The sequence below is a fragment of the Hyla sarda genome, chromosome 1 (assembly GCF_029499605.1).
Source record: "Hyla sarda isolate aHylSar1 chromosome 1, aHylSar1.hap1, whole genome shotgun sequence".
Taxonomy (NCBI): Eukaryota; Metazoa; Chordata; class Amphibia; order Anura; family Hylidae; genus Hyla; species Hyla sarda.
Genome location: NC_079189.1, coordinates 603,483,714 through 603,509,889, shown reverse-complemented (window position 1 = coordinate 603,509,889; position 26,176 = coordinate 603,483,714). Strand labels below are relative to the sequence as shown.

The following is a 26,176-nucleotide window of genomic DNA, read 5'->3' as shown; positions in this document are numbered from 1 at the left end:
GAGGGGTGTATAGTGGTGACGGGTGACAGAGGGGGGTACAGTGGTGACAGAGGGGGGTACAGGGGTGTCAGAGGGGTGTATAGTGGTGATGGGTATCAGAGGGGTGTATAGTGGTGACAGGTGTCAGAGGGGGGTACAGTTGTGTCAGAGGGGTGTATAGTGGTGACGGGTGTCAGAGGGGGGTACAGGGGTGTCAGAGGGGGGTACAGGGGTGTACAGTGGTGTCAGAGGGGTGTATAGTGGTGACGGGTGTCAGAGGGGTGTACAGTGGTGTCAGATGGGGGTACAGTGGTGTCAGAGGGGTGTATAGTGGTGACGGGTGACAGAGGGGGGTACAGTGGTGACAGAGGGGGGTACAGGGGTGTCAGAGGGGTGTACAGTGGTGTCAGATGGGGGTACAGTGGTGTCAGAGGGGTGTATAGTGGTGACAGGTGACAGAGGGGGGTACAGTGGTGACAGAGGGGGGTACAGTGGTGTCAGAGGGGTGTACAGTGGTGTCAGAGGGGTGACAGAGGGGTGTACAGTGGTGTCAGAGGGGTGTACAGTGGTGATAGGGGTGTCAAAGGGGTGTAAAGATGTGACAGAGGGCTGTACATGGGTGACAGAGGGATGTATAGAGTGACAGAAGGGAGGGGGTTCAGTACCTGAAGCGGAGTAGGCCTCTGTCAGCGCTGCCTCTGCTCCTTCCCTCCATCCCCATCATTCTGCTGATGGACCAGTGAGAGTCCAGAGCTTCTCCACAGGAGAGGGAGGATACACAAGGATTGGAGCTGAAGCATCACCCGTCCCGTCCCGGCACTGCACACAGACTTCCCTCCAGCCCGGCCTGCACGTCTGTGACTCACAGGTACGAATGCCGGGCGGGAAAATCTAAAAATGTTAGCGCCATATTTCCCATAGTGTCCTGTCACCCCGGTTGGGAATCGATGCCTCAGTGTAATGTGTGCTGGACTCCTTGTACAAGCAGTACTGACCACTGCGCCCCTTGGAACAGCGCGCCTGAGGTGATCGTCTCACTCGCCTCATGGAAACTACAGCCCTGGTTCTAAGTATTGTCACAGTGTTCTACAGGCGAATCACATGGTATCACAAGAAGGAGCATTTTGTTAGCTAACTATTTTTATTCATTGGATTTTAATTTATTAGCTTATGTATTTTTATCTAAACAACTAGTATATTCTGTTTAATTGTATGGGACAACCACAAGGGCCAGGGTAGTAGTGTACATCATAGTTACATTCCACATCATGCACATTCCATATTATCTAGTAGTTTTTATTTAATATTCTAAAGTTTAAGGTCCCCCGGACTGTAGACAATCTCTCTGGACATGGCCACAAGAGGAAAACTGATGGCAAATCGAAGAGACAGATAATACGACTGGTAACCAAAGAGTCCAGAACAACTTCCTTTAGAGGTGAAGTCCAAGGTCAAGGTCCATCAGTGTCAGATCGCACTATCCGTCGCTTTAAGTGGACTTAATGGAAGACGACCGAAGAAGACACCACTGCTGAAAGAAAATCGTATAAACCAAGGCTGGAATGTGCCTAAATTTATATTGACAATCCTAAAGCTTCTGGAAGAATGTTGCTTGGACAAAGGAGACACGACTGGAGCTTTTTGGCCAAGTCACAGCTCTATGATCACAGACAAAAAAATGTCACCATAAATTTGCCTCGACCAGGTTCTCCTCACAAGATGTCTGACGGAGGAGAGAAGAATCATCAGAAGAGTTGTCTAAGAGCCAAGGACACTTGTGGAGAACTACAAAAAGACCTGGAATTAGCCGGTACAGTAAGTGATGCACATGTCCTGTATGCACGCTCACCATACACCTCCATGTCCTGTATGCACGCTCACCATACACCTCCATGGCCTGTATGCACGCTCACCATACACCTCCATGGCCTGTATGCACGCTCACCATACACCTCCATGGCCTGTATGCACGCTCACCATACATATCCATGGCCTGTATGCACGCTCACCATACACCTCCATGGAAGGGGGAGGAGGGGGGAGGGGGCAAGGCGCATTACTAGTCCGTGGCTAGTGTAAAAGCTTCTTGTCTCAGACTGTACTAGAATATGCACCTTCTTTTATTGTCGTCCCCTCGTCTCTGTGGGGGACTGCTCTATTTTCGGCCATATTCCCTATGCGTTTGCCAGTCTTGCTGTAATTTCCACATTTTCTTAGTTTGACTCTATTCCTCAGTCTGTATCTATATAGACACCGGCTCTTCATTTTTCCTTCTTTTGTTTATTCAAGAAATGGTGTAAAGGAAAAACCTTCGTTCAAACCTCCAGGGCTTTTGCTCTTTAAACTGTAAATCCATTTGGCTTCTTCTTTAAGTAATAACCGATTTATATCTCCCTTTCTTGGGCCCAACTCATATTTCTCTAGGCCCCAGAATTTAATCTCCTCCAGCTTATTTCTGTGTTTGTCTCTCATGTGCCTCGCAATGGGGGTATCGGTTCCTGTCCTGATTGTACTGGCATGTTTGCTTATTCGCTTCCTCAATTCTTGGGTGGTTTCTCCCACATACAGTTTAGGGCATGTGCACTTGGCCACGTAGATCACATTACGGGTGCTACAGTTTATACATTTCCTGATGTCATATTTCCTTCCATCCTGTGGGTTAATAAAATCTTTGGTTTTTATCATAAACTTACACGAGGCACAATGCCCACATGGAAACGATCCTTTTGGGGGGTCTGGTAGCCACGTGCCTGATTTTTGCACTGTTCCTCCTTCCTTATGATGGCTGTGAACGAGGAGATCTCGTAAGTTTTTCCCCCGTCTATAGGTTATACTTGGTCTTTCCATTAGTATTTCATTCAGGTCCGGATCAGATTTCAGAACCCTCCAATATTTGGTCAGGATGGTCCTTATCCTGGGGGCATAGGCATCACCCTTGGCGGCCAGAAATGACGGAACCCCAACCATATCCTGATTGGATCAAGACCCTTCACTGGCGCATCGGAAGTGACGCGCAAATGTAAGATTATAAAAGACAGTGCCAGCACGCTGAACGCCAGATTAGGCAGCTCTCTGAAGAAGTTTGGTCACAAACGAAACGTTAGAGCATCTATACACTTTTTAGACAGGAATACAGGCTGTGTTTAAGTGTGGAGTGACTATGTAACGGTAGTGAACCGGCATAGGGGAAAAGGAGAAATCCATAACTTATACTATAGCACCACCTAGTGGGCCATTATTAGAAGACACCCTGTATTTCCTGATAGTTTTAAAATCACCACATTTGATTTTCACGTTTTCCATGTTATTTTAATAAATCATAATAAAAGTTAAATTTTAATTGGGTTATAAATTAGGGCATTGTTCCCTGGAAAAGGGGGGGGGGGGGTTCCCCTCCTGAAGGGGATTGGAGATTTATTTAGTAAGAGCCCATAACCCAGTGGGACTTCTCTGTTGGATCTGTATGCACGCTCACCACACACCTCCATGGCCTGTATGCACGCTCACCACACACCTCCATGGCCTGTATGCACGCTCACCATACACTTCCATGTCCTGTATGCATGCTCACCATACACCTCCATGTCCTGTATGCATGCTCACCATACACCTCCATGTCCTGTATGCATGCTCACCATACACCTCTCCGTCTGTATGCACGCTCACCATACACCTCCATGTCCTGTATGCACGCTCACCATACACCTCCATGTCCTGTGTGCACGCTCACCATACACCTCCATGTCCTGTGTGCACGCTCACCATACACCTCCATGTCCTGTGTGCACGCTCACCATACACCTCCATGGTCTGTATGCACGCTCACCATACACCTCCATGGTCTGTATGCACGCTCACCATACACCTCCATGGTCTGTATGCACGCTCACCATACACCTCCATGGCCTGTATGCACGCTCACCATACACCTCCATGGTCTGTATGCACGCTCACCATACACCTCCATGGTCTGTATGCACGCTCACCATACACCTCCATGGTCTGTATGCACGCTCACCATACACCTCCATGGCCTGTATGCACGCTCACCATACACCTCTCCATAGTCTGTATGCACGCTCACCATACACCTCCATGGTCTGTATGCACGCTCACCATACACCTCCATGTCCTGTATGCACGCTCACCATACACCCCTCCATGTCCTGTATGCACGCTCACCATACACCTCTCCATAGTCTGTATGCACGCTCACCATACACCTCCATGTCCTGTATGCACGCTCACCATACACCTCTCCATAGTCTGTATGCACGCTCACCATACACCTCCATGTCCTGTATGCACGCTCACCATACACCTCTCCATAGTCTGTATGCACGCTCACCATACACCTCCATGTCCTGTATGCACGCTCACCATACACCTCTCCATAGTCTGTATGCACGCTCACCATACACCTCCATGTCCTGTATGCACGCTCACCATACACCTCCATGGTCTGTATGCACGCTCACCATACACCTCCATGGTCTGTATGCACGCTCACCATACACCTCCATGGCCTGTATGCACGCTCACCATACACCTCCATGGTCTGTATGCACGCTCACCATACACCTCCATGGTCTGTATGCACGCTCACCATACACCTCCATGGCCTGTATGCACGCTCACCATACACCTCTCCATAGTCTGTATGCACGCTCACCATACACCTCCATGGTCTGTATGCACGCTCACCATACACCTCCATGTCCTGTATGCACGCTCACCATACACCTCTCCATAGTCTGTATGCACGCTCACCATACACCTCCATGTCCTGTATGCACGCTCACCATACACCTCTCCATAGTCTGTATGCACGCTCACCATACACCTCCATGTCCTGTATGCACGCTCACCATACACCTCTCCATAGTCTGTATGCACGCTCACCATACACCTCCATGTCCTGTATGCACGCTCACCATACACCTCTCCATCGTCTGTATGCACGCTCACCATACACCTCCACGGTCTGTATGCCACATTGTGCCTGAACTCACATAGTGAATATAACGCATGGTGAAGCTCGTGAAAAGTTTCCTGCACAACATTTGGTAAAACCAGTTAAATCCTGGGAGAATATAGTGCGGTCAGATAAAAGCAAAATGGATCTGTCTGGTGCCATAATACACATCATGTTTGGAGGAGAAATGTCCCCGCACATCACCCTAAAAACACCATCAGTGATGTTTGGAGATGGGAACATCATGGGGAGGGGCGGCTTTTCAGCAAATGGTTCTGACAAACTTTACATAATTGATGGAAGATGAATGAGCAAATTTATGGAGACATTCTGGACAAGAATCTGCGGCCATCTACCAGGATGATGATGAGAGGAGGGCGGACATTTCAGGAGGACAATGATCCCAAACACACAGCCAAGGTTAAAGGTTAAATAATGTTTTCACATTTTTAAAATATTTTGGGAAATATGAAAAAATATATATACTTGTCACAAAATATGAAAAATTAAATAATAACTTGTCATATTTCCCACTGTTGACCAGCAGAGGGAGCTAATGTAAGGAATCGGGGGAAGGAAAGCAACTTGTGAATACACTGCTGAAAATCTGCTCTCGCTTGTCCACCTTCCCTTTTGTCTGTATGCATGAGAGGGGGAGGGGTTTTTTGTAGTCTTTTCAATTCCACTCTGTGCACCATTTTGTTGGTGTCTAGAGAGGTAAAGAACAGACAACCGGATGTCACCTCCAGAGCTGGGTCATTGCAGACTAAGGATATGTTCACTGTGCAGACATCCCGCAAACTGCACAGGAATACGCCGTCTCATAGACTGACATGCATCCCGTGTGGAGTCCGCAGAAAGAAAGAACACGGTTTATTTAGAATAGTGAGTGCAGCTCTGGAGGTGACTGGAGGATAAGATGTTATAGAACAGCAGAATAGTGCGTGCAGCTCTGGAGGTGACTGGAGGATAAGATGTGATGTAACAGAAGAATAATGAGTGCAGCTCTGGAGGTGACTGGAGGATAAGATGTTATAGAACAGCAGAATAGTGCGTGCAGCTCTGGAGGTGACTGGAGGATAAGATGTTATAGAACAGCAGAATAGTGCGTGCAGCTCTGGAGGTGACTGGAGGATAAGATGTTATAGAACAGCAGAATAGTGAGTGCAGCTCTGGAGGTGACTGGAGGATAAGATGTTATAGAACAGCAGAATAGTGAGTGCAGCTCTGGAGGTGACTGGAGGATAAGATGTTATAGAACAGCAGAATAGTGCGTGCAGCTCTGGAGGTGACTGGAGGATAAGATGTTATAGAACAGCAGAATAGTGAGTGCAGCTCTGGAGGTGACTGGAGGATAAGATGTTATATAACAGCAGGATAGTGCGTGCAGCTCTGGAGGTGACTGGAGGATAAGATGTTATAGAACAGCAGAATAGTGAGTGCAGCTCTGGAGGTGACTGGAGGATAAGATGTTATAGAACAGCAGAATAGTGCGTGCAGCTCTGGAGGTGACTGGAGGATAAGATGTTATAGAACAGCAGAATAGTGCGTGCAGCTCTGGAGGTGACTGGAGGATAAGATGTTATAGAACAGCAGAATAGTGCGTGCAGCTCTGGAGGTGACTGGAGGATAAGATGTTATATAACAGCAGAATAGTGAGTGCAGCTCTGGAGGTGACTGGAGGATAAGATGTTATAGAACAGCAGAATAGTGAGTGCAGCTCTGGAGGTGACTGGAGGATTAGATGTTATAGAACAGCAGAATAGTGCGTGCAGCTCTGGAGGTGACTGGAGGATAAGATGTTATAGAACAGCAGAATAGTGAGTGCAGCTCTGGAGGTGACTGGAGGATAAGATGTTATATAACAGCAGAATAGTGCGTGCAGCTCTGGAGGTGACTGGAGGATAAGATGTTATAGAACAGCAGAATAGTGCATGCAGCTCTGGAGGTGACTGGAGGATAAGATGTTATAGAACAGCAGAATAGTGTGTGCAGCTCTGGAGGTGACTGGAGGATAAGATGTTATATAACAGCAGAATAGTGAGTGCAGCTCTGGAGGTGACTGGAGGATAAGATGTTATATAACAGCAGAATAGTGAGTGCAGCTCTGGAGGTGACTGGAGGATAAGATGTGATGTAACAGAAGAATAATGAGTACAGCTCTGGAGGTGACTGGAGGATAAGAAGTTATATAACAGCAGAATAGTGAGTGCAGCTCTGGAGGTGACTGGAGGATTAGATGTTATATAACAGCAGAATAGTGAGTGCAGCTCTGGAGGTGACTGGAGGATTAGATGTTATAGAACAGCAGAATAGTGCGTGCAGCTCTGGAGGTGACTGGAGGATAAGATGTTATATAACAGCAGAATAGTGAGTGCAGCTCTGGAGGTGACTGGAGGATAAGATGTGATGTAACAGAAGAATAATGAGTACAGCTCTGGAGGTGACTGGAGGATAAGAAGTTATATAACAGCAGAATAGTGAGTGCAGCTCTGGAGGTGACTGGAGGATTAGATGTTATATAACAGCAGAATAGTGAGTGCAGCTCTGGAGGTGACTGGAGGATAAGATGTTATAGAACAGCAGAATAGTGAGTGCAGCTCTGGAGGTGACTGGAGGATAAGATGTTATAGAACAGCAGAATAGTGAGTGCAGCTCTGGAGGTGACTGGAGGATAAGATGTGATGTAACAGAAGAATAATGAGTACAGCTCTGGAGGTGACTGGAGGATAAGAAGTTATATAACAGCAGAATAGTGCGTGCAGCTCTGGAGGTGACTGGAGGATAAGATGTTATAGAACAGCAGAATAGTGCGTGCAGCTCTGGAGGTGACTGGAGGATAAGATGTTATAGAACAGCAGAATAGTGAGTGCAGCTCTGGAGGTGACTGGAGGATAAGATGTTATAGAACAGCAGAATAGTGAGTGCAGCTCTGGAGGTGACTGGAGGATAAGATGTTATAGAACAGCAGAATAGTGCGTGCAGCTCTGGAGGTGACTGGAGGATAAGATGTTATAGAACAGCAGAATAGTGAGTGCAGCTCTGGAGGTGACTGGAGGATAAGATGTTATAGAACAGCAGAATAGTGAGTGCAGCTCTGGAGGTGACTGGAGGATAAGATGTTATAGAACAGCAGAATAGTGCGTGCAGCTCTGGAGGTGACTGGAGGATAAGATGTTATAGAACAGCAGAATAGTGAGTGCAGCTCTGGAGGTGACTGGAGGATAAGATGTTATAGAACAGCAGAATAGTGAGTGCAGCTCTGGAGGTGACTGGAGGATAAGATGTTATAGAACAGCAGAATAGTGAGTGCAGCTCTGGAGGTGACTGGAGGATAAGATGTTATAGAACAGCAGAATAGTGCGTGCAGCTCTGGAGGTGACTGGAGGATAAGATGTTATAGAACAGCAGAATAGTGAGTGCAGCTCTGGAGGTGACTGGAGGATAAGATGTTATAGAACAGCAGAATAGTGAGTGCAGCTCTGGAGGTGACTGGAGGATAAGATGTTATAGAACAGCAGAATAGTGCGTGCAGCTCTGGAGGTGACTGGAGGATAAGATGTTATAGAACAGCAGAATAGTGAGTGCAGCTCTGGAGGTGACTGGAGGATAAGATGTTATAGAACAGCAGAATAGTGAGTGCAGCTCTGGAGGTGACTGGAGGATAAGATGTTATAGAACAGCAGAATAGTGAGTGCAGCTCTGGAGGTGACTGGAGGATAAGATGTTATATAACAGCAGAATAGTGAGTGCAGCTCTGGAGGTGACTGGAGGATAAGCTGTGATGTAACAGCAGAATAGTGAGTGCAGCTCTGGAGGTGACTGGAGGATAAGATGTTATAGAACAGCAGAATAGTGAGTGCAGCTCTGGAGGTGACTGGAGGATAAGATGTTATAGAACAGCAGAATAGTGAGTGCAGCTCTGGAGGTGACTGGAGGATATGACGTGATGTAACCATAGAATAGTGACTGCAGCTTTGGAGGTGAATGGAGGATAAGAAGTTATAGAACAGCAGAATAGTGAGTGCAGCTCTGGAGGTGAATGGAGGATAAGAAGTTATAGAACAGCAAAATAATAAGTACAGGTTAGGAGGTGACTGGAGGATTAAACATTATAGAACAGATCATGTGCCATTCAGAAGCCTGGGAAAGCTCTGTGTCAGTCAGACCCTGTAATTATTACAGGGCCATGAGTCATTAAAGTTTGAATGTCACACACGGCTTTTCCAGGCTTCTGAATGGCACATGATCTGAGTAGCACTGACACATTCCTTGCCATTGAGAAGCTATTGGAAAGTTGTGTGACAGTCAGACACTGTTATGACTCATGGCTCTGTAATGATAACAGGGTCTGACTGTAACACACAGCTTTCCCAGGCACCTGGGAAGTTATAGAACAGCTAAATAATAAGTACAGGTTTGGAGGTGACTGGAGGATTAAACATTATAGAACAGATCATGTGCCATTCAGAAGCCTGGGAAAGTTGTGTGTGACAGTCAGACCCTGTAATCAATACAGGGCTACGAGTCATTAGACAGTCTGAATGACACTTACAGCCTTCTCAGACCTGCAGCGTTCCCTGGTGTAAATCCTCCTTCATCTCCTTTACCACATTCCTTTCCCTTCTCATAGTGGCAGTTCACATCAGGGTCTGCCATGTGATCTGGTACAGTGATCCCCCCCCCCCCCGACCTACGATGGCCCCGACATACGATCATTTCAACATACGATGGGGCCTCTCAGAGGTCATATTGAAGGCAGCATCAACATACGATGCTTTTGTATGTCGGGGCCATCGCATAAACGGCTATCAGGCAGAGGAGACTGCTTCAGCTGCCCCCGGATAGCCGTTTACGGTGCCCCGTGTGGTCCGCCGACCATCACTTACCTGTCCTCGGGGCTCCGGCGCGTCCTCTTCGGGATCCCCTGCATCGTCGGCGCTCTCCATCGTCGTCATCACGTCGCTGCGCACGCCGTCCCGTCATCCAATAGGAGCGCCGCGCGTAGCGACGTGATGGTGGCGACGGAGAGCGAGGATGCCGGGGAACCAGAGGCCTTGCCGGAGCGTCGGGGACACCTCGGGGACGCGGCGACAGCGATGGACGGCGTCATCCAGGGCAGCGATGATGGTCCGGAGCGGCGGGGACACGTGAGTATAACCTCCAATACCAGTGGTCTTCAACCTGCGGACCTCCAGATGTTGCAAAACTACAACTCCCAGCATGCCCGGACAGCCAACGGCTGTCCGGGCATGCTGGGTGTTGTAGTTTTACAACATCTGGAGGTCCGCAGGTTGTAAACCACTGTCCTATACTTTACATTGCACGGATCCCTCAACATGCGATGGTTTCAATGGTTAATTTGGAACGGATTGCCATCGTATGTTGAGGGACCACTGTACTCGTCATGCAGGCAGTCAGGGAAGCGCTGCAGACACCAGCTGCAGGGCCGAACCGAACTCCCCCTCCTGTCTTCTCAGATGATCCTCCGCACTCCCGCCAAATGAAAGCCAGAGAGGAAAATATAATATATATATATATATATATATATATATATATATATATATATATATATATATATATATATATATATATATATATATATATATATATATTCCTCTCTGGCTTAACGTTCTTATGGCCAGTGAATGGCGTAGAGCATCTGTGATGGTGTCGTTAAGTGACGTCATCACAGATGCTCATGGTAATGGCAGCCCCCTATGCAAATATTAAAGATGACTAAAATGTTAAATAAATTAAATACACACCAAAAACACAAATGAACTAAACTTATTTTATCTAACAATTTCATTAATATATATATATTTATATATATAAAAAAAGTGAGTTTCCCTTTAATTTTAAATGGCCCGGCCGATCACATGACTAAGGCTGGGTTCACACTACGTTTTTCAACTACAGTTCCCGCATACGTTTTCTATCAAAAACCGTATGGGAAAAAAACGGATGGAACAGTATGGGAAAAAGTAAACCGTATGGGTTTCTAAACAGCATACTGTTTTTAAAAGTGCATACTGTTCCGTCCGTTTTTGTAGAAAAAAAAAAAAACATAAGTTTTTGAAAATTTTGTCCATTTTTAATGGGAGGGGTCTTGGGTGGGGACTTTAGGATTCAAATGCGCATGTGCAAAGTAAAAACGTATAAGTTTTTCCCGTATGGAACCGTATACATGTGCGTTTCCCATTGATGTCCATGTTAAAAAAAAACGTATGCGGTTGCAGTACAGTTTTTAAACCGGAGACAAAATTGTGGTCAACCACGGTTTTGACTCCGGTTTAAAAACCGTACTGCAACCGCATATGTTTTTTTTTAACATGGACATCAATGGGAAACGCACATGTATACGGTTCCATACGGGAAAAACGTATACGTTTTACTTTGCACATGCGCATTTGAATCCTAAAGTCCCCACCCAAGACCCCTCCCATTAAAAATGGACAAAATTTTCAAAAACTTATGGGTTTTTTTTTCTATAAAAACTGACGGAACTGTATGCACTTTTAAAAACAGTATACTGTTTAAAAACGCATACGGTTTACTTTTTCCCATACTGTTCCATCCGTTTTTTCCCCCCATGCGGTTTTTGATAGAAAACGTATGCGGGAACCGTAGTTGAAAAACGTAGTGTGAACCCAGCCTTATATCCCATTGAAAATTTGTGGAAAGAACTGAAGATCATAATTCATAGAAGAGGCCCGCAGAACCTTCAGGATTTGAAGACAGTTTGTGTGGAAGAATGGGCAGAACCCCCCCCCAGAGCAATGCAGGACACTAGTTTCTCCGCCATCACCAACAAAGGCTTCTGTACAAAGGTTTATATAAATATCAGGAAGCGTGTTCAATACTTTTTGTCATTTCACATTATTAGGGTGCGTTCACACTGCCGAATCTCCGCGCGCTGAATTCCGAGAGCTGAGATTCCGCCTAGCGGCGGCCGCTGGAGGTACTTTGGCGCTAGGGCCGCAGGGCACTGAGCCGTCACCATTCACGGCTATGCAGTGCTCGTGGAATCTGCGCAAAGAATGAACATGTTCTTTCTTCGTGCGGAACAATTTCAGCGGCGGAATCGTCCGCCGCTGAAATTCCCCAGTGTTAACGGGTCTCACGGAGACCCATTCACACTAATGTTAAGTTCACACCGCGGAGTTCCGCTCGTGGAATTCCATGGGAATTTCGTAGTGTGAGCGCACCCTTACACAGAACTTAAAGGGGTACTCCGATGGAAATAAAAAAAATTTAAATGAACTGGTGCCAGAAAGTTAAACAGATTTGTAAATTACTTCTATTAAAAAATCTTTATCCTTCCAGTACTTATTAGCAGCTGTATGCTACAAAGGAAATTATTTGATTTTTGAATTTCTTTTTTGTGTTGTCCACAGTGCTCTCTGCTGACACCTCTGTCCGTGTCAGGAACTGTCCAGAGCAGCATAGGTTTGCTATGAGCATTTTCTCCAGCTCTGGACAGTTCCTGATACGGGCATCAGGTGTCAGCACTGTAGACAAGACAAAAAAAAGAAATTCAAAAAGAAAATAATTTCCTCTGTAGCATACAGTTGCTAAAAGTACTGGAAGGATAAAGATTTCTTAATAGAAGTAATCTACAAATGAGGATAAGGGATAAGATGTCTAAACACGGAGGTCTTGCCGCTGGGACCCCGCGATCTCTGTGCAGGACCGGGTGTTCGTTTAGAATGCTGGGTGCGGGCGGCGGGGTTGTGACATCAGTGCCACACCCCCTCAATGCAAGTCTATGGGAGGGGGCGTGACGGCAGTCACGCCCCCTCCCATAGACTTGCATTGAGGGGGTGTGGCGTGACTTTACTTTGAATGTAAGGATTGTATTTTTGGCCTAAATTATTTAAAAATAAAACAAGTTAGAAAACGCTACTCCCCTGTGTGAGTTATCTGATGTCTAAAAAGATTTGCTTTCTGAGTAAAACATTTCCCACATTCTGAACACGAAAATGGCTTCTCTCCTGTGCGAGTTCTTCGATGTTCAACAAGATATGATTTTAAAGCAAGACGTTTCCCACATTCTGAACACGAAATGGCTTATGCCCTGTGTGACTCTTTTGATGTTGAATAGGAAATTTTTTTTGAAGCAAAACACTTCTGGTTACCAGTCGCTTTCCTCAGCCGGTTGTCTCTCCAAGGGCACCCCTTGTTGGGTAATCCACATTTCGAACACCTACGGGGGTTGGAGGCTGCTAGATTTTGGAGCTCCCGGGGACTCAAATTTGCCATGCACTTGTTTGGAGATGACTGTGTCTTTCCCTCCTTTGCTGAGGTTAGAGAACGTTTCAATGTCCCTCAGGATGCCCATTTCCGGTATCTTCAGTTGCGACATGCGGTCTCTGCGCAGTTTGGCTCCCTGGAGGTGAGGTTACCCCTGTTTTCACTGATCTGGAGTTGCTCCTGGGGACCGCCGACCTGCCAAAGCCACTTACACAGAGTTATTCTTTATTGCAGTCAGTGGGTCCGGACCCGTTTGCTGTGGCGCAGGTGAAGTGGGTTGAGGATATCCCTACTCTGTCTGAGGGAGGTTATAAAAACGTATTACCCTACGGTAGTTAGCGTCCGAGATATGCTCATTCAATCCAGGTTTATCCTTCGTTTGTACTATACCCCTGTTATTCTGCATCGGATGGGGGTCTCGGGGTCGGAGGTCTGGGTTTATGGGAACTGTTTCTGTCTGTGTTATTCAGTTAATTGAAAATCAATAAAAATATGTTTAAAAAATAAAAAAAAAGAAGCAAAACACTTCTTACATTCAGGGCATGCGAATGGCTTCTCCCCAGTTCTTTGATGTGTAAGAAGATATTTTTTCATGGTAAAACATTTACCACATTCTGAACTTGGTGAAAATGGCTTTTCCCCTTTGTGAACTGTTTGACGATAAACAAGATGTGCTTTCCTTAACGACCACAGACGTAAATGTACGTCCTGGTTTGTCGGGACTTCCCGCACCAGGACGTACATTTACGTCCTGTGTATGACCGCGAGCACCGTTCATACACGGCAGGTTCCGGCTGCTAGTAGCCGGGGACCCGCCCGTAATGGCCGACATCCGTGATCGCGCAGATGTCCGCCATTAACCCCTCAGATGCCGTGATCAATACAGATCACGGCATCTGCGACAGTGCGGTTCTTTGAATGTATGATCGGATCGCCCGCAGCGTTGCCGCGGCAATCCGATCATCCAGCATGGCGGCCGGAGGTCCCCTCACCTGGCTCCAGCTGTCTCCCGGGGTCTTCTGCTCTGGTCTGAGATCGAGCAGAAGATGACCGATAATACTGATCAGTGCTGTGTCCTATACATAGCACTGCACAGTATTAGCAATCAAAGGATAGCTATAGATAGTCCCTATGGGGACATAAAAAGTGTAAAATAAAAATTGTAAAAATAAAAAAAAGTGAAAAATCCTCTCCCCCAATAAAAATTGGCAGTTTTTCCCATTTTACCCCCAAAAAGCGTACATTTTTTTTTTTTTAGAAACATATTTGTTATTGCTGCGTGCGTAAATGTCTGTACTATCAAAATATAATGTTAATTATCCCGTACTGTGAATGGCGTAAACGTAAACAATTTTAAAAAATGATGCTTTCTTGTCACATTTCATTTAAAAAAAATTAATAAAAAATTATCTAAAAGTTTTATATATGCAAATGCGGTATCGATAAAAAGTACCGATGACGGCGCAAAAAATGAGCCCTCATACCGCCCTATATACGGAAAAATGAAAAAGTTATAAGTGGTCAAAATAGGGCGATTTTACATTACTGATTTTGTACAAAAAGTTTTAGATTTTTTTTTTAAGCGGTACAAAAATATAAAAGTATCTAGTCATGGGTATCATTTTAATCGTATTGACCCACAGAATAAAGAACACATGTCATTTTTATCGTAAAGTGTACAGTGTGAAAGCAAAACCCTCCAAAATGCCCAAAATATTGGTTTTCATTTAAATTTCCTCCCTAGAAATTTTTTTTGGGGGGTTCGCCGTACATTTTATGGTAAAATGAGAGGTTTCATTACAAAGTACAATTGGTCACGCAAAAAACAAGCCCTTATATGGGTCTGTAGATGGAAATATAAAGGCGTTATGGATTTTAGAAGGCGAGGAGGAAAAAACAAAAACGCAAAAATAAAATTGGCCTGGTCCTTAATGTGAAAATGGGCTTGGTCCTTAAGGGGTTAAGAAACACTTCTGACATATTGGGCACTGAAATGGCTTTTCCCTGTGTGAGTTTTTTGATGGTCAACAAGATGTGATTTTCTTAAGAAACACTTTCCACATTCTGAACATGAAAATGGCTTCTCTGTGTGAGTTTTTTGATGGTCAACAAGAGTTGATTTCTGAGTAAAACATTTTCCACATTCTGAACATGAAAATGGCTTTTCTCCTGTATGAATTTTCTGATGTCTGACAAGATGTGCTTTTTGTGAGAAACACTTTCCACACTCTGAACATGAAAATGGCTTCTCCCCTGTGTGAGTTTTTTGATGGTCAAGAAGATCTGGTTTTCTTAGGAAACATTTTCCACATTCTGAACATGAAAATGGCTTCTCTCCTGTGTGAATTTTCTGATGTCCGACAAGATGTGCTTTTTGTGAGAAACACTTTCCACATTCTGAACATGAAAATGGCTTTTCCCCTGTGTGAGTTTTTTGATGGACGCGAAGTTGCGATTTGTGAGTAAAACATTTCCCACATTCTGGGCATGAAAATGGCCTCTCTCCTGTGTGAATTCGCTGGTGTTTAACAAGGTCCGATTTCTGACAAAAACATTTCCCACATTCTGAACATGAAAATGGCTTCTCCCCTGTGTGAAATCTCAGATGTTTAACAAGCTCTGATTTCCCAGTAAAACATTTCCCACATTCTGAACATGAATATGGCTTTTCTTCTGCATTAGCTCTTACATGTTCATCACCATTTCTGTGACTTTTATTCTGTTTACCAGCCTGTGATGGATCAGTAGACAGGACGGGTATAACAGGATGAGATGACAGATCTTGGCTGTGAAGGGCTGAGGGTGTATCTGGGATAATGGAATGTTCTTCATATGTATCTTGTGTGATATCATCATCTGCTTTATAATATGAAGATATCAGATGTCCCTCTGATCTCCTGGTACAGTCATCTGCCAAGAAAAAAACCCATACTTTTTTAGCAATATAATCTTAACAATTATGCATAGTTTTATACTTATATTTTTTGTGCAGCATTACTTAGTGAAATGTAGAATATCAGAAATTAACATCATTAAATTTTCCAACCAACAATACATATCTATCTTCATAGATTCTTTCCGCATCAGCCGCTGTCTAAATTACTACTCAACAAGCACCGCAGCTCCAAAAAAACATTCATAGTATCAGAGTAGACATACTGCTAATATCAATGCCAATATCATCCCGACAGGCTATGCGGGCGACCTATGATCGGGGAGCTTACAAATTCTGCAGCAACTCAGGGTAATAAGGTAACAATCACTTCTTTACAGTAATTACGTTTTTTTTTTTTCTTACACTTTTCTATTTTAGGGGATTTGTATGAGGTCATAAGGCTTATGGGGGAGGGTTATTTTTCAAATTGTAGCCAGTTATATGCCCCCCCTGTAGCCAGTTATATGCCCCCCCCTGTAGCCAGTTATATGCCCCCCTGTAGCCAGTTATATGCCCCCCCCTGCAGCCAGTTATATGCCCCCCCCCCTGTAGCCAGTTATATGCCCCCCTGTAGCCAGTTATATGCCCCCCTGTAGCCAGTTATTTGCCCCCCTGTAGCCAGTAATATTCCCAGTGGCCTATTAATGGAGGGGCTGGGAAGGGGGGTGGTGGCTGTTGGGAGTTCCGTCTGCACTAAGTGCCACTGACCTGGGGAGGGGGGTGGCAAGTGGTGGTATACCTACAATGGAGGCAGAGTACACCACTGCTATGGGGCCTGTCTAGGGATTTCTGGCACATCTCTTGGATCCCTATATGAGCACGGCTTTGAAATGTGCAAAGCTACCATATAGGGGCCAAAAGCGAAAAAACTGCTATATAGGGGGCCCAGAGGAAGCCTTACTACTATAGAAAGGACACAGAGTGGGGCTATTACTATAAGGGGGCCATAGAAGGCCTACTAATACATAGGGGCCACAGAGGGGGGGGGGGGGGCCTACTACTATATGGGGAGCACAGAGGAGGGCTACTTCTACATGGCAGCAGTGTGGGTGCCTAATTCTATATGGGGGAAGTATAAGGGCCTAATACTATATGGGTGTAAATAAAATATTAAAGGTTGAGCGTCCCTAGTGTGGTACTGCACTGCTAAGTTGGCAAGAAAGGTAAGCATAAACTGCGCTTACCAAAAGGGCGGTGCACTGTGAGCGTAACATCAATAAAAGCCTTAAAGGACAAGTCTCACAGTAAACAATTGTTCAGCTTTTAGTGCAGAAGGTAAAGTTATACAGGTTTGTAAATCACTTCCATTACCAATGCTGCTTAGAAACAAGCTTTATCTGCATTCTTCTGTCTGACAGGAAATTCAGCTGTTCCAGGTTTTCATGACTTTCGACCCCCTATTCAGGCTGTTATCAGCAGCATCCAGGGGCCGTGACGTGACAATTACCCAGAAAACCCCTGTGCTGCAGAGAGCTCCCTGAGCTCGGCCTTAGCCCCTCCCATCTGATGAATATTCACACTGTCCTCCCTCTGTTCTGCAGTGATTGGCTGAGCAGCACTGCCTATATGTCGGCTGATTCAGATCATAGTTCTCTCCCCTCTCCTTGCTAATGTTTTTACACTGATAACGGAGGAGAGGGGGGAGGGGAGGGAGCTGCCAGCGTAGACCTGTCACACTGAGAATGGAGGGGAGGGAGAGTAGAATTGTCACACTGAGCACTGGGGAGAGAGGAGTGCAGGGCAGAGGAGGGGGGAGGTGATTGTGCCACTATAAAGCCGTTTCATTGAGAGGAGGAGGGGGAGGGAAGGATTTTACAGTGTAAAACTGCAGCTTCAACTCCAGGGTCCCTCTCTCTGAGCACTGAGATTACATTTTGTTTCCTCGTGACCACCCTGCTGTATAGGGATATGATTGGAGCTCAGTGTTATGTGACCACCCTGCTGTATAGGGATATGATTGGAGCTCAGTGTTATGTGACCACCCTGCTGTATAGGGCTATGATTGGAGCTCAGTGTTATGTGACCACCCTGCTGTATAGGGATATGATTGGAGCTCAGTGTTATGTGATCACCCTGCTGTATAGGGATATGATTGGAGCTCAGTGTTATGTGACCACCCTGCTGTATAGGGATATGATTGGAGCTCAGTGTTATGTGACCACCCTGCTGTATAGGGATATGATTGGAGCTCAGTGTTATGTGACCACCCTGCTGTATAGGGATATGATTGGAGCTCAGTGTTATGTGACCACCCTGCTGTATAGGGATATGATTGGAGCTCAGTGTTATGTGATCACCCTGCTGTATAGGGATATGATTGGAGCTCAGTGTTATGTGATCACCCTGCTGTATAGGGATATGATTGGAGCTCAGTGTTATGTGACCACCCTGCTGTATAGGGATATGATTGGAGCTCTGTGTTATGTGACCACCCTGCTGTATAGGGATATGATTGGAGCTCAGTGTTATGTGACCACCCTGCTGTATAGGGATATGATTGGAGCTCAGTGTTATGTGACCACCCTGCTGTATAGGGATATGATTGGAGCTCAGTGTTATGTGACCACCCTGCTGTATAGGGCTATGATTGGAGCTCAGTGTTATGTGACCACCCTGCTGTATAGGGATATGATTGGAGCTCAGTGTTATGTGACCACCCTGCTGTATAGGGATATGATTGGAGCTCAGTGTTATGTGACCACCCTGCTGTATAGGGCTATGATTGGAGCTCAGTGTTATGTGACCACCCTGCTGTATAGGGCTATGATTGGAGCTCAGTGTTATGTGACCACCCTGCTGTATAGGGATATGATTGGAGCTCAGTGTTATGTGACCACCCTGCTGTATAGGGCTATGATTGGAGCTCAGTGTTATGTGACCACCCTGCTGTATAGGGATATGATTGGAGCTCAGTGTTATGTGACCACCCTGCTGTATAGGGATATGATTGGAGCTCAGTGTTATGTGACCACCCTGCTGTATAGGGCTATGATTGGAGCTCAGTGTTATGTGACCACCCTGCTGTATAGGGATATGATTGGAGCTCAGTGTTATGTGACCACCCTGCTGTATAGGGATATGATTGGAGCTCAGTGTTATGTGACCACCCTGCTGTATAGGGATATGATTGGAGCTCAGTGTTATGTGACCACCCTGCTGTATAGAGATATGATTGGAGCTCAGTGTTATGTGACCACCCTGCTGTATAGGGATATGATTGGAGCTCAGTGTTATGTGACCACCCTGCTGTATAGGGATATGATTGGAGCTCAGTGTTATGTGACCACCCTGCTGTATAGGGATATGATTGGAGCTCAGTGTTATGTGGCCACCCTGCTGTATAGGGCTATGATTGGAGCTCAGTGTTATGTGATCACCCTGCTGTATAGGGATATGATTGGAGCTCAGTGTTATGTGACCACCCTGCTGTATAGGGCTATGATTGGAGCTCAGTGTTATGTGATCACCCTGCTGTATAGGGATATGATTGGAGCTCAGTGTTATGTGACCACCCTGCTGTATAGGGATATGATTGGAGCTCAGTGTTATGTGGTCACCCTGCTGTATAGGGATATGATTGGAGCTCAGTGTTATGTGACCACCCTGCTGTATAGGGATATGATTGGAGCTCAGTGTTATGTGACCACCCTGCTGTATAGGGATATGATTGGAGCTCAGTGTTATGTGACCACCCTGCTGTATAGGGATATGATTGGAGCTCAGTGTTATGTGGTCACCCTGCTGTATAGGGCTATGATTGGAGCTCAGTGTTATGTGACCACCCTGCTGTATAGGGCTATGATTGGAGCTCAGTGTTATGTGATCACCCTGCTGTATAGGGATATGATTGGAGCTCAGTGTTATGTGACCACCCTGCTGTATAGGGATATGATTGGAGCTCAGTGTTATGTGACCACCCTGCTGTATAGGGATATGATTGGAGCTCAGTGTTATGTGACCACCCTGCTCTATAGGGCTATGATTGGAGCTCAGTGTTATGTGGCCACCCTGCTGTATAGGGCTATGATTGGAGCTCAGTGTTATGTGACCCCCCTGCTGTATAGGGATATGATTGGAGCTCAGTGTTATGTGACCACCCTGCTGTATAGGGATATGATTGGAGCTCAGTGTTATGTGACCACCCTGCTATATAGGGATATGATTGGAGCTCAGTGTTATGTGACCACCCTGCTGTATAGGGATATGATTGGAGCTCAGTGTTATGTGACCACCCTGCTGTATAGGGATATGATTGGAGCTCTGTGTTATGTGACCACCCTGCTGTATAGGGATATGATTGGAGCTCAGTGTTATGTGTCCACCCTGCTGTATAGGGATATGATTGGAGCTCAGTGTTATGTGTCCACCCTGCTGTATAGGGCTATGATTGGAGCTCAGTGTTATGTGACCACCCTGCTGTATAGGGCTATGATTGGAGCTCAGTGTTATGTGACCACCCTGCTGTATAGGGATATGATTGGAGCTCAGTGTTATGTGACCACCCTGCTGTATAGGGATATGATTGGAGCTCAGTGTTATGTGACCCCCCTGCTGTATAGGGCTATGATTGGAGCTCAGTGTTATGTGACCACCCTGCTGTATAGGGATATGATTGGAGCTCAGTGTTATGTGACCACCCTGCTGTATAGGGCTATGATTGGAGCTCAGTGTTATGTGACCACCCTGCTGTATAGGGATATGATTGGAGCTCAGTGTTATGTGATCACCCTGCTCTATAGGGATATGATTGGAGCTCTGTGTTATGTGGCCACCCTGCTGTATAGGGATATGATTGGAGCTCAGTGTTATGTGACCACCCTGCTGTATAGGGATATGATTGGAGCTCAGTGTTATGTGACCACCCTGCTGTATAGGGATATGATTGGAGCTCAGTGTTATGTGGCCACCCTGCTGTATAGGGCTATGATTGGAGCTCAGTGTTATGTGATCACCCTGCTGTATAGGGATATGATTGGAGCTCAGTGTTATGTGACCACCCTGCTGTATAGGGCTATGATTGGAGCTCAGTGTTATGTGATCACCCTGCTGTATAGGGATATGATTGGAGCTCAGTGTTATGTGACCACCCTGCTGTATAGGGATATGATTGGAGCTCAGTGTTATGTGGTCACCCTGCTGTATAGGGATATGATTGGAGCTCAGTGTTATGTGACCACCCTGCTGTATAGGGCTATGATTGGAGCTCAGTGTTATGTGACCACCCTGCTGTATAGGGATATGATTGGAGCTCAGTGTTATGTGACCACCCTGCTGTATAGGGATATGATTGGAGCTCAGTGTTATGTGACCACCCTGCTGTATAGGGATATGATTGGAGCTCAGTGTTATGTGGTCACCCTGCTGTATAGGGCTATGATTGGAGCTCAGTGTTATGTGACCACCCTGCTGTATAGGGCTATGATTGGAGCTCAGTGTTATGTGATCACCCTGCTCTATAGGGATATGATTGGAGCTCAGTGTTATGTGACCACCCTGCTGTATAGGGATATGATTGGAGCTCAGTGTTATGTGATCACCCTGCTCTATAGGGATATGATTGGAGCTCAGTGTTATGTGATCACCCTGCTGTATAGGGCTATGATTGGAGCTCAGTGTTATGTGACCACCCTGCTGTATAGGGCTATGATTGGAGCTCAGTGTTATGTGATCACCCTGCTGTATAGGGATATGATTGGAGCTCAGTGTTATGTGACCACCCTGCTGTATAGGGATATGATTGGAGCTCAGTGTTATGTGACCACCCTGCTGTATAGGGATATGATTGGAGCTCAGTGTTATGTGACCACCCTGCTGTATAGGGCTATGATTGGAGCTCAGTGTTATGTGACCACCCTGCTGTATAGGGATATGATTGGAGCTCAGTGTTATGTGACCACCCTGCTGTATAGGGATATGATTGGAGCTCAGTGTTATGTGACCACCCTGCTGTATAGGGATATGATTGGAGCTCAGTGTTATGTGATCACCCTGCTGTATAGGGATATGATTGGAGCTCAGTGTTATGTGACCACCCTGCTGTATAGGGATATGATTGGAGCTCAGTGTTATGTGACCACCCTGCTGTATAGGGATATGATTGGAGCTCAGTGTTATGTGACCACCCTGCTGTATAGGGATATGATTGGAGCTCAGTGTTATGTGACCACCCTGCTGTATAGGGATATGATTGGAGCTCAGTGTTATGTGACCACCCTGCTGTATAGGGATATGATTGGAGCTCAGTGTTATGTGACCCCCCTGCTGTATAGGGCTATGATTGGAGCTCAGTGTTATGTGACCACCCTGCTGTATAGGGCTATGATTGGAGCTCAGTGTTATGTGACCACCCTGCTGTATAGGGATATGATTGGAGCTCAGTGTTATGTGACCACCCTGCTGTATAGGGCTATGATTGGAGCTCAGTGTTATGTGACCACCCTGCTGTATAGGGATATGATTGGAGCTCAGTGTTATGTGACCACCCTGCTGTATAGAGATATGATTGGAGCTCAGTGTTATGTGACCACCCTGCTGTATAGGGCTATGATTGGAGCTCAGTGTTATGTGACCACCCTGCTGTATAGGGCTATGATTGGAGCTCAGTGTTATGTGACCACCCTGCTGTATAGGGCTATGATTGGAGCTCAGTGTTATGTGACCACCCTGCTGTATAGGGCTATGATTGGAGCTCTGTGTTATGTGATCACCCTGCTGTATAGGGCTATGATTGGAGCTCAGTGTTATGTGGCCACCCTGCTGTATAGGGATATGATTGGAGCTCAGTGTTATGTGGGAGTGACTAACATAAGTTAGGGGAGGTAACAAGTTCTCTGCTCAGGCAGCTGAGAGCAGGAAATGTGAGCAGTGCATGCAGGGAAATGTAGTCTCTGAGATCACAGGCAGAGCCACCATAACCAGGAAGTAACTGGAATTTATGAGCTGAATAGCCGGTGAATGGGGGCCGGAAAAAAAAATCACAAACATGTCAGAGAGGTGGTAGGTGAATATACTATGGAATGGCTAGGTATTTTTATTTTTCTTTGCTGCATGGGATATCTTCTTTAAGATAACATAGTCAGCCACTGGTCCAACCAATCTCTAAGGACCCAGATTGGTACAACGCAGTAACTACAATAACTAATTGGTGGCTTACAAAATGGACCCGTTTAGTGCGTCTCCCAAGTGAAGAGTTAATAACTTTAAACATGTATTCTGTAGCACATAAGACATTTTGAGTCAGGAACTTAGTCTTCATTAGGTCGTGCATACTACTATATGCGGCAGCAGTATGGAGGCCTACTACTATATAGGGGCAGTGTGAGGGCCAAACTACTATATGGGGATAGCTACTATATGGGCACAAATGTGGCCTAACTAGAATACAGAGGCAGTGTGGTGGACCTAGCTGTGTGGGGCAATACACACAGGGAGTTTGTATAGAGGTGAGGATTGTGCTGGAGAAAGAAACCTAAAATGTTGTCCAGGAGAAGTCTTCATGGTGGTTTAGGCCGGATAGAGGGTAAAAGAATATAAAGCAGAAAAAAAAAACAGGACACAGAGCATAAAAAATTCCACACAGCTGATGACTGTCATGATAGGGGGGCAGGGAGAAGTGAGCCCTAAAGCTGTCCCTAGGACCACTCTCCCTGCCTACTTGCTTATCCGCCCTAAAGGACGGATCGACAACTTGGAGCCGGTCCCTTCCTTGCGCTAAAGTGCATGGGCGTCAATGTCAACAAAACAAACAGGACTGTACAAAGTCGGGGAACAAGCCAAAAAAACATAACAAAACCAACAAATAGATATATAAATACAAACAAGACAGGATATAGCATACAAACATACAGTTCAGAAAACGGAATCAAGATTAATGGCAGATACAAAATGAACAAGACTTGGTATGGGGATAAGTTTACAGCAGACAAAACCAGGAGATGCGGCGGATGAACAGGTTAACTGAATGTCAGAATACTGGGTCAGGAAATCAAGAGCACTGTTCACACTGGACTCAGAACAAGGGACACACTAGACACTAGGGATCGACCGATATCGTTTTTTTTAGGGCCGATACCGTTAATCGGTGGAGGTTAGGGCCGATAGCCGATAACTTATACCGATATTCAGGTATAAGTTATCGGCTATTTAACCCCCTGCGACACCGCTGCAGATCATTGATTTAAAGCAGGCGCTTTAAATCAATGATCTGCAGTGGCTTTTGCGGGGCCATAGGCCGCCGCCGCCACCACCCGCTTCTCTCCCCCTACCTGTCAGGGTGGTCCGGGCCATCCATCCATCGTTCCTGTAGTGTCCGGGGGTGTTCCGGGTGGAGGGTGAACCGGTCCGGGCTGTCCTTCTCCGGCGGTCATCTTCTCCACTCCGGGCAGGCTCCGGCCTAGTACGCTGCATAGACGTCGCTGCGCAGTGACGCCCGTGCGCAGCGACGCACCTGACGTCACGGCATAGCGGCGTCTATGCAGTGTACTAGGCCGGAGCCTGCCCAGAGTGGAGAAGATGACCGCCGGAGAAGAAGGACAGCCCGGACCGGTTAACTCTTCACCCGGAACGCCCCGGACACTACAGGAAGGAAGGATGGATGGCGGTCGCGGTGCGGGCGGTGCGGGGGGCGGGGCATTATCGGCCGATACCGATAATGCCCAAAATAGTGATTATAGGCAGATAATATCGGCCATACCGATAATCGGTCGATCCCTACTAGACACCCCACTCCAAGCATGGAGGTACATCAATACCAAAGCCAAGTAGGCTCCTAGCCAGCGGGCACACTCCACCGTGTGATAAGGATACTAGTCTAGGAGGAAATAAAAATCCTAAAAACAAGCAAACACGGGTACAGACACAAGACTCACTCACTCCAAGATAGACGGATGAGCCAAAGGCTCAGAATAGGATTCTATCCTTGGAGTTGCAGGATCAAACAAGGTTTAAAAAGGACTGAACAAACTCACAGTGTGAATATATACTAAGGCAACACAAAGCAAATGCAGAACGAATAAAAGAATACAAAAACCTGACAAAGTACGCAAACAAAGCAGGCTAAAATCTATTTATCAAACAGGACAGATAACCATGGTTAAAACTCAGGACGTGTGCACAGACAGACATAGTGAACATCAAGCCAACAAGGCCAGAATATAGGTCTAATAACCAGCCCAAAACAGCACCTGAAGAGGCCTTTTATATCCTCCTAGTGCTGAAGTCAGGAAGGTTAACTCTTCCTGTCCCAGGGAGAATTAACACAAAAACTGTTCAGACACAAACCTAGAAAAAACAGAAAATACTAAATACAGATAAACCGACATTACAGTGACTTTGTAGAATATGTGACTGTTCCCTGTATTTAGTGGTTATTACTCCCCTGGGCAGTTACCTGTAGGAATGTCCTCCTTATACTGCTCCTCACCGCTCACATCTGTCTCTTCTTCTTCTTCCTTAATAGCTGTAGCATTAATATAGATCAGATCTTTTCCTGTAGGAATGTCCTCCTTATACTGCTCCTCAACGCTCACATCTGTCTCTTTTTCTTCCTTAATGTCTGTAGCATTAATATAGATCAGCTTTTTCCCTGTAGAAATGTCCTCCTTATACTGCTCATAACCGCTCACATCTGTCTCTTCTTCTTCTTCCTTAATAGCTGTAGCATTAATATAGATCAGATCTTTTCCTGTAGTAATGTCCTCCTTATACTGATCATCACCACTCGCATCTGTCTCTTCTTCTTCCTTAATGTCTGTAGCATAAATATCGATCAGATCTTTCCCTGTAGGAATGTCCTCCTTATACTGCTCATCACCGCTCACATTTGTCTCTTCTTCTTCTTCCTTTACTATTATGTCTGGAGCATTAATATTGTTCAGATCTTCTCCCTAATTCATATGATGTGGAAGAAATATTATAAAAGTCAGACAGTATGAGAAGTCACCTTTACATGAGCAGAAAGGCTCATAAATTATCATGAGGACCAAAAATGACAGGAGTTATCTCGGCCCTATAGCTGTAGGCCTCCTAGAAGA

At 45.8% G+C, this 26,176-nt stretch overlaps 1 protein-coding gene across 2 annotated transcripts in view; it reads right to left on the bottom strand.

Moving 5' to 3' along the window:
• Window positions 1-476: 476 nt before the first annotated feature.
• The window catches only part of LOC130297337 (oocyte zinc finger protein XlCOF29-like), a 51,347-nt gene continuing 25,647 nt past the window's right edge, over window positions 477-26,176 (bottom strand). The window contains exon 4 of one of the 2 annotated variants that reach the window (XM_056549732.1): window positions 477-1,510. In XM_056549732.1, coding sequence (XP_056405707.1) covers window positions 1,469-1,510 — 42 coding nt within the window. In that variant the 3' untranslated portion in view covers window positions 477-1,468. The remainder of the gene's footprint in view (window positions 1,511-26,176) is intronic. The other variant, XM_056549738.1, reaches the window with a different exon arrangement.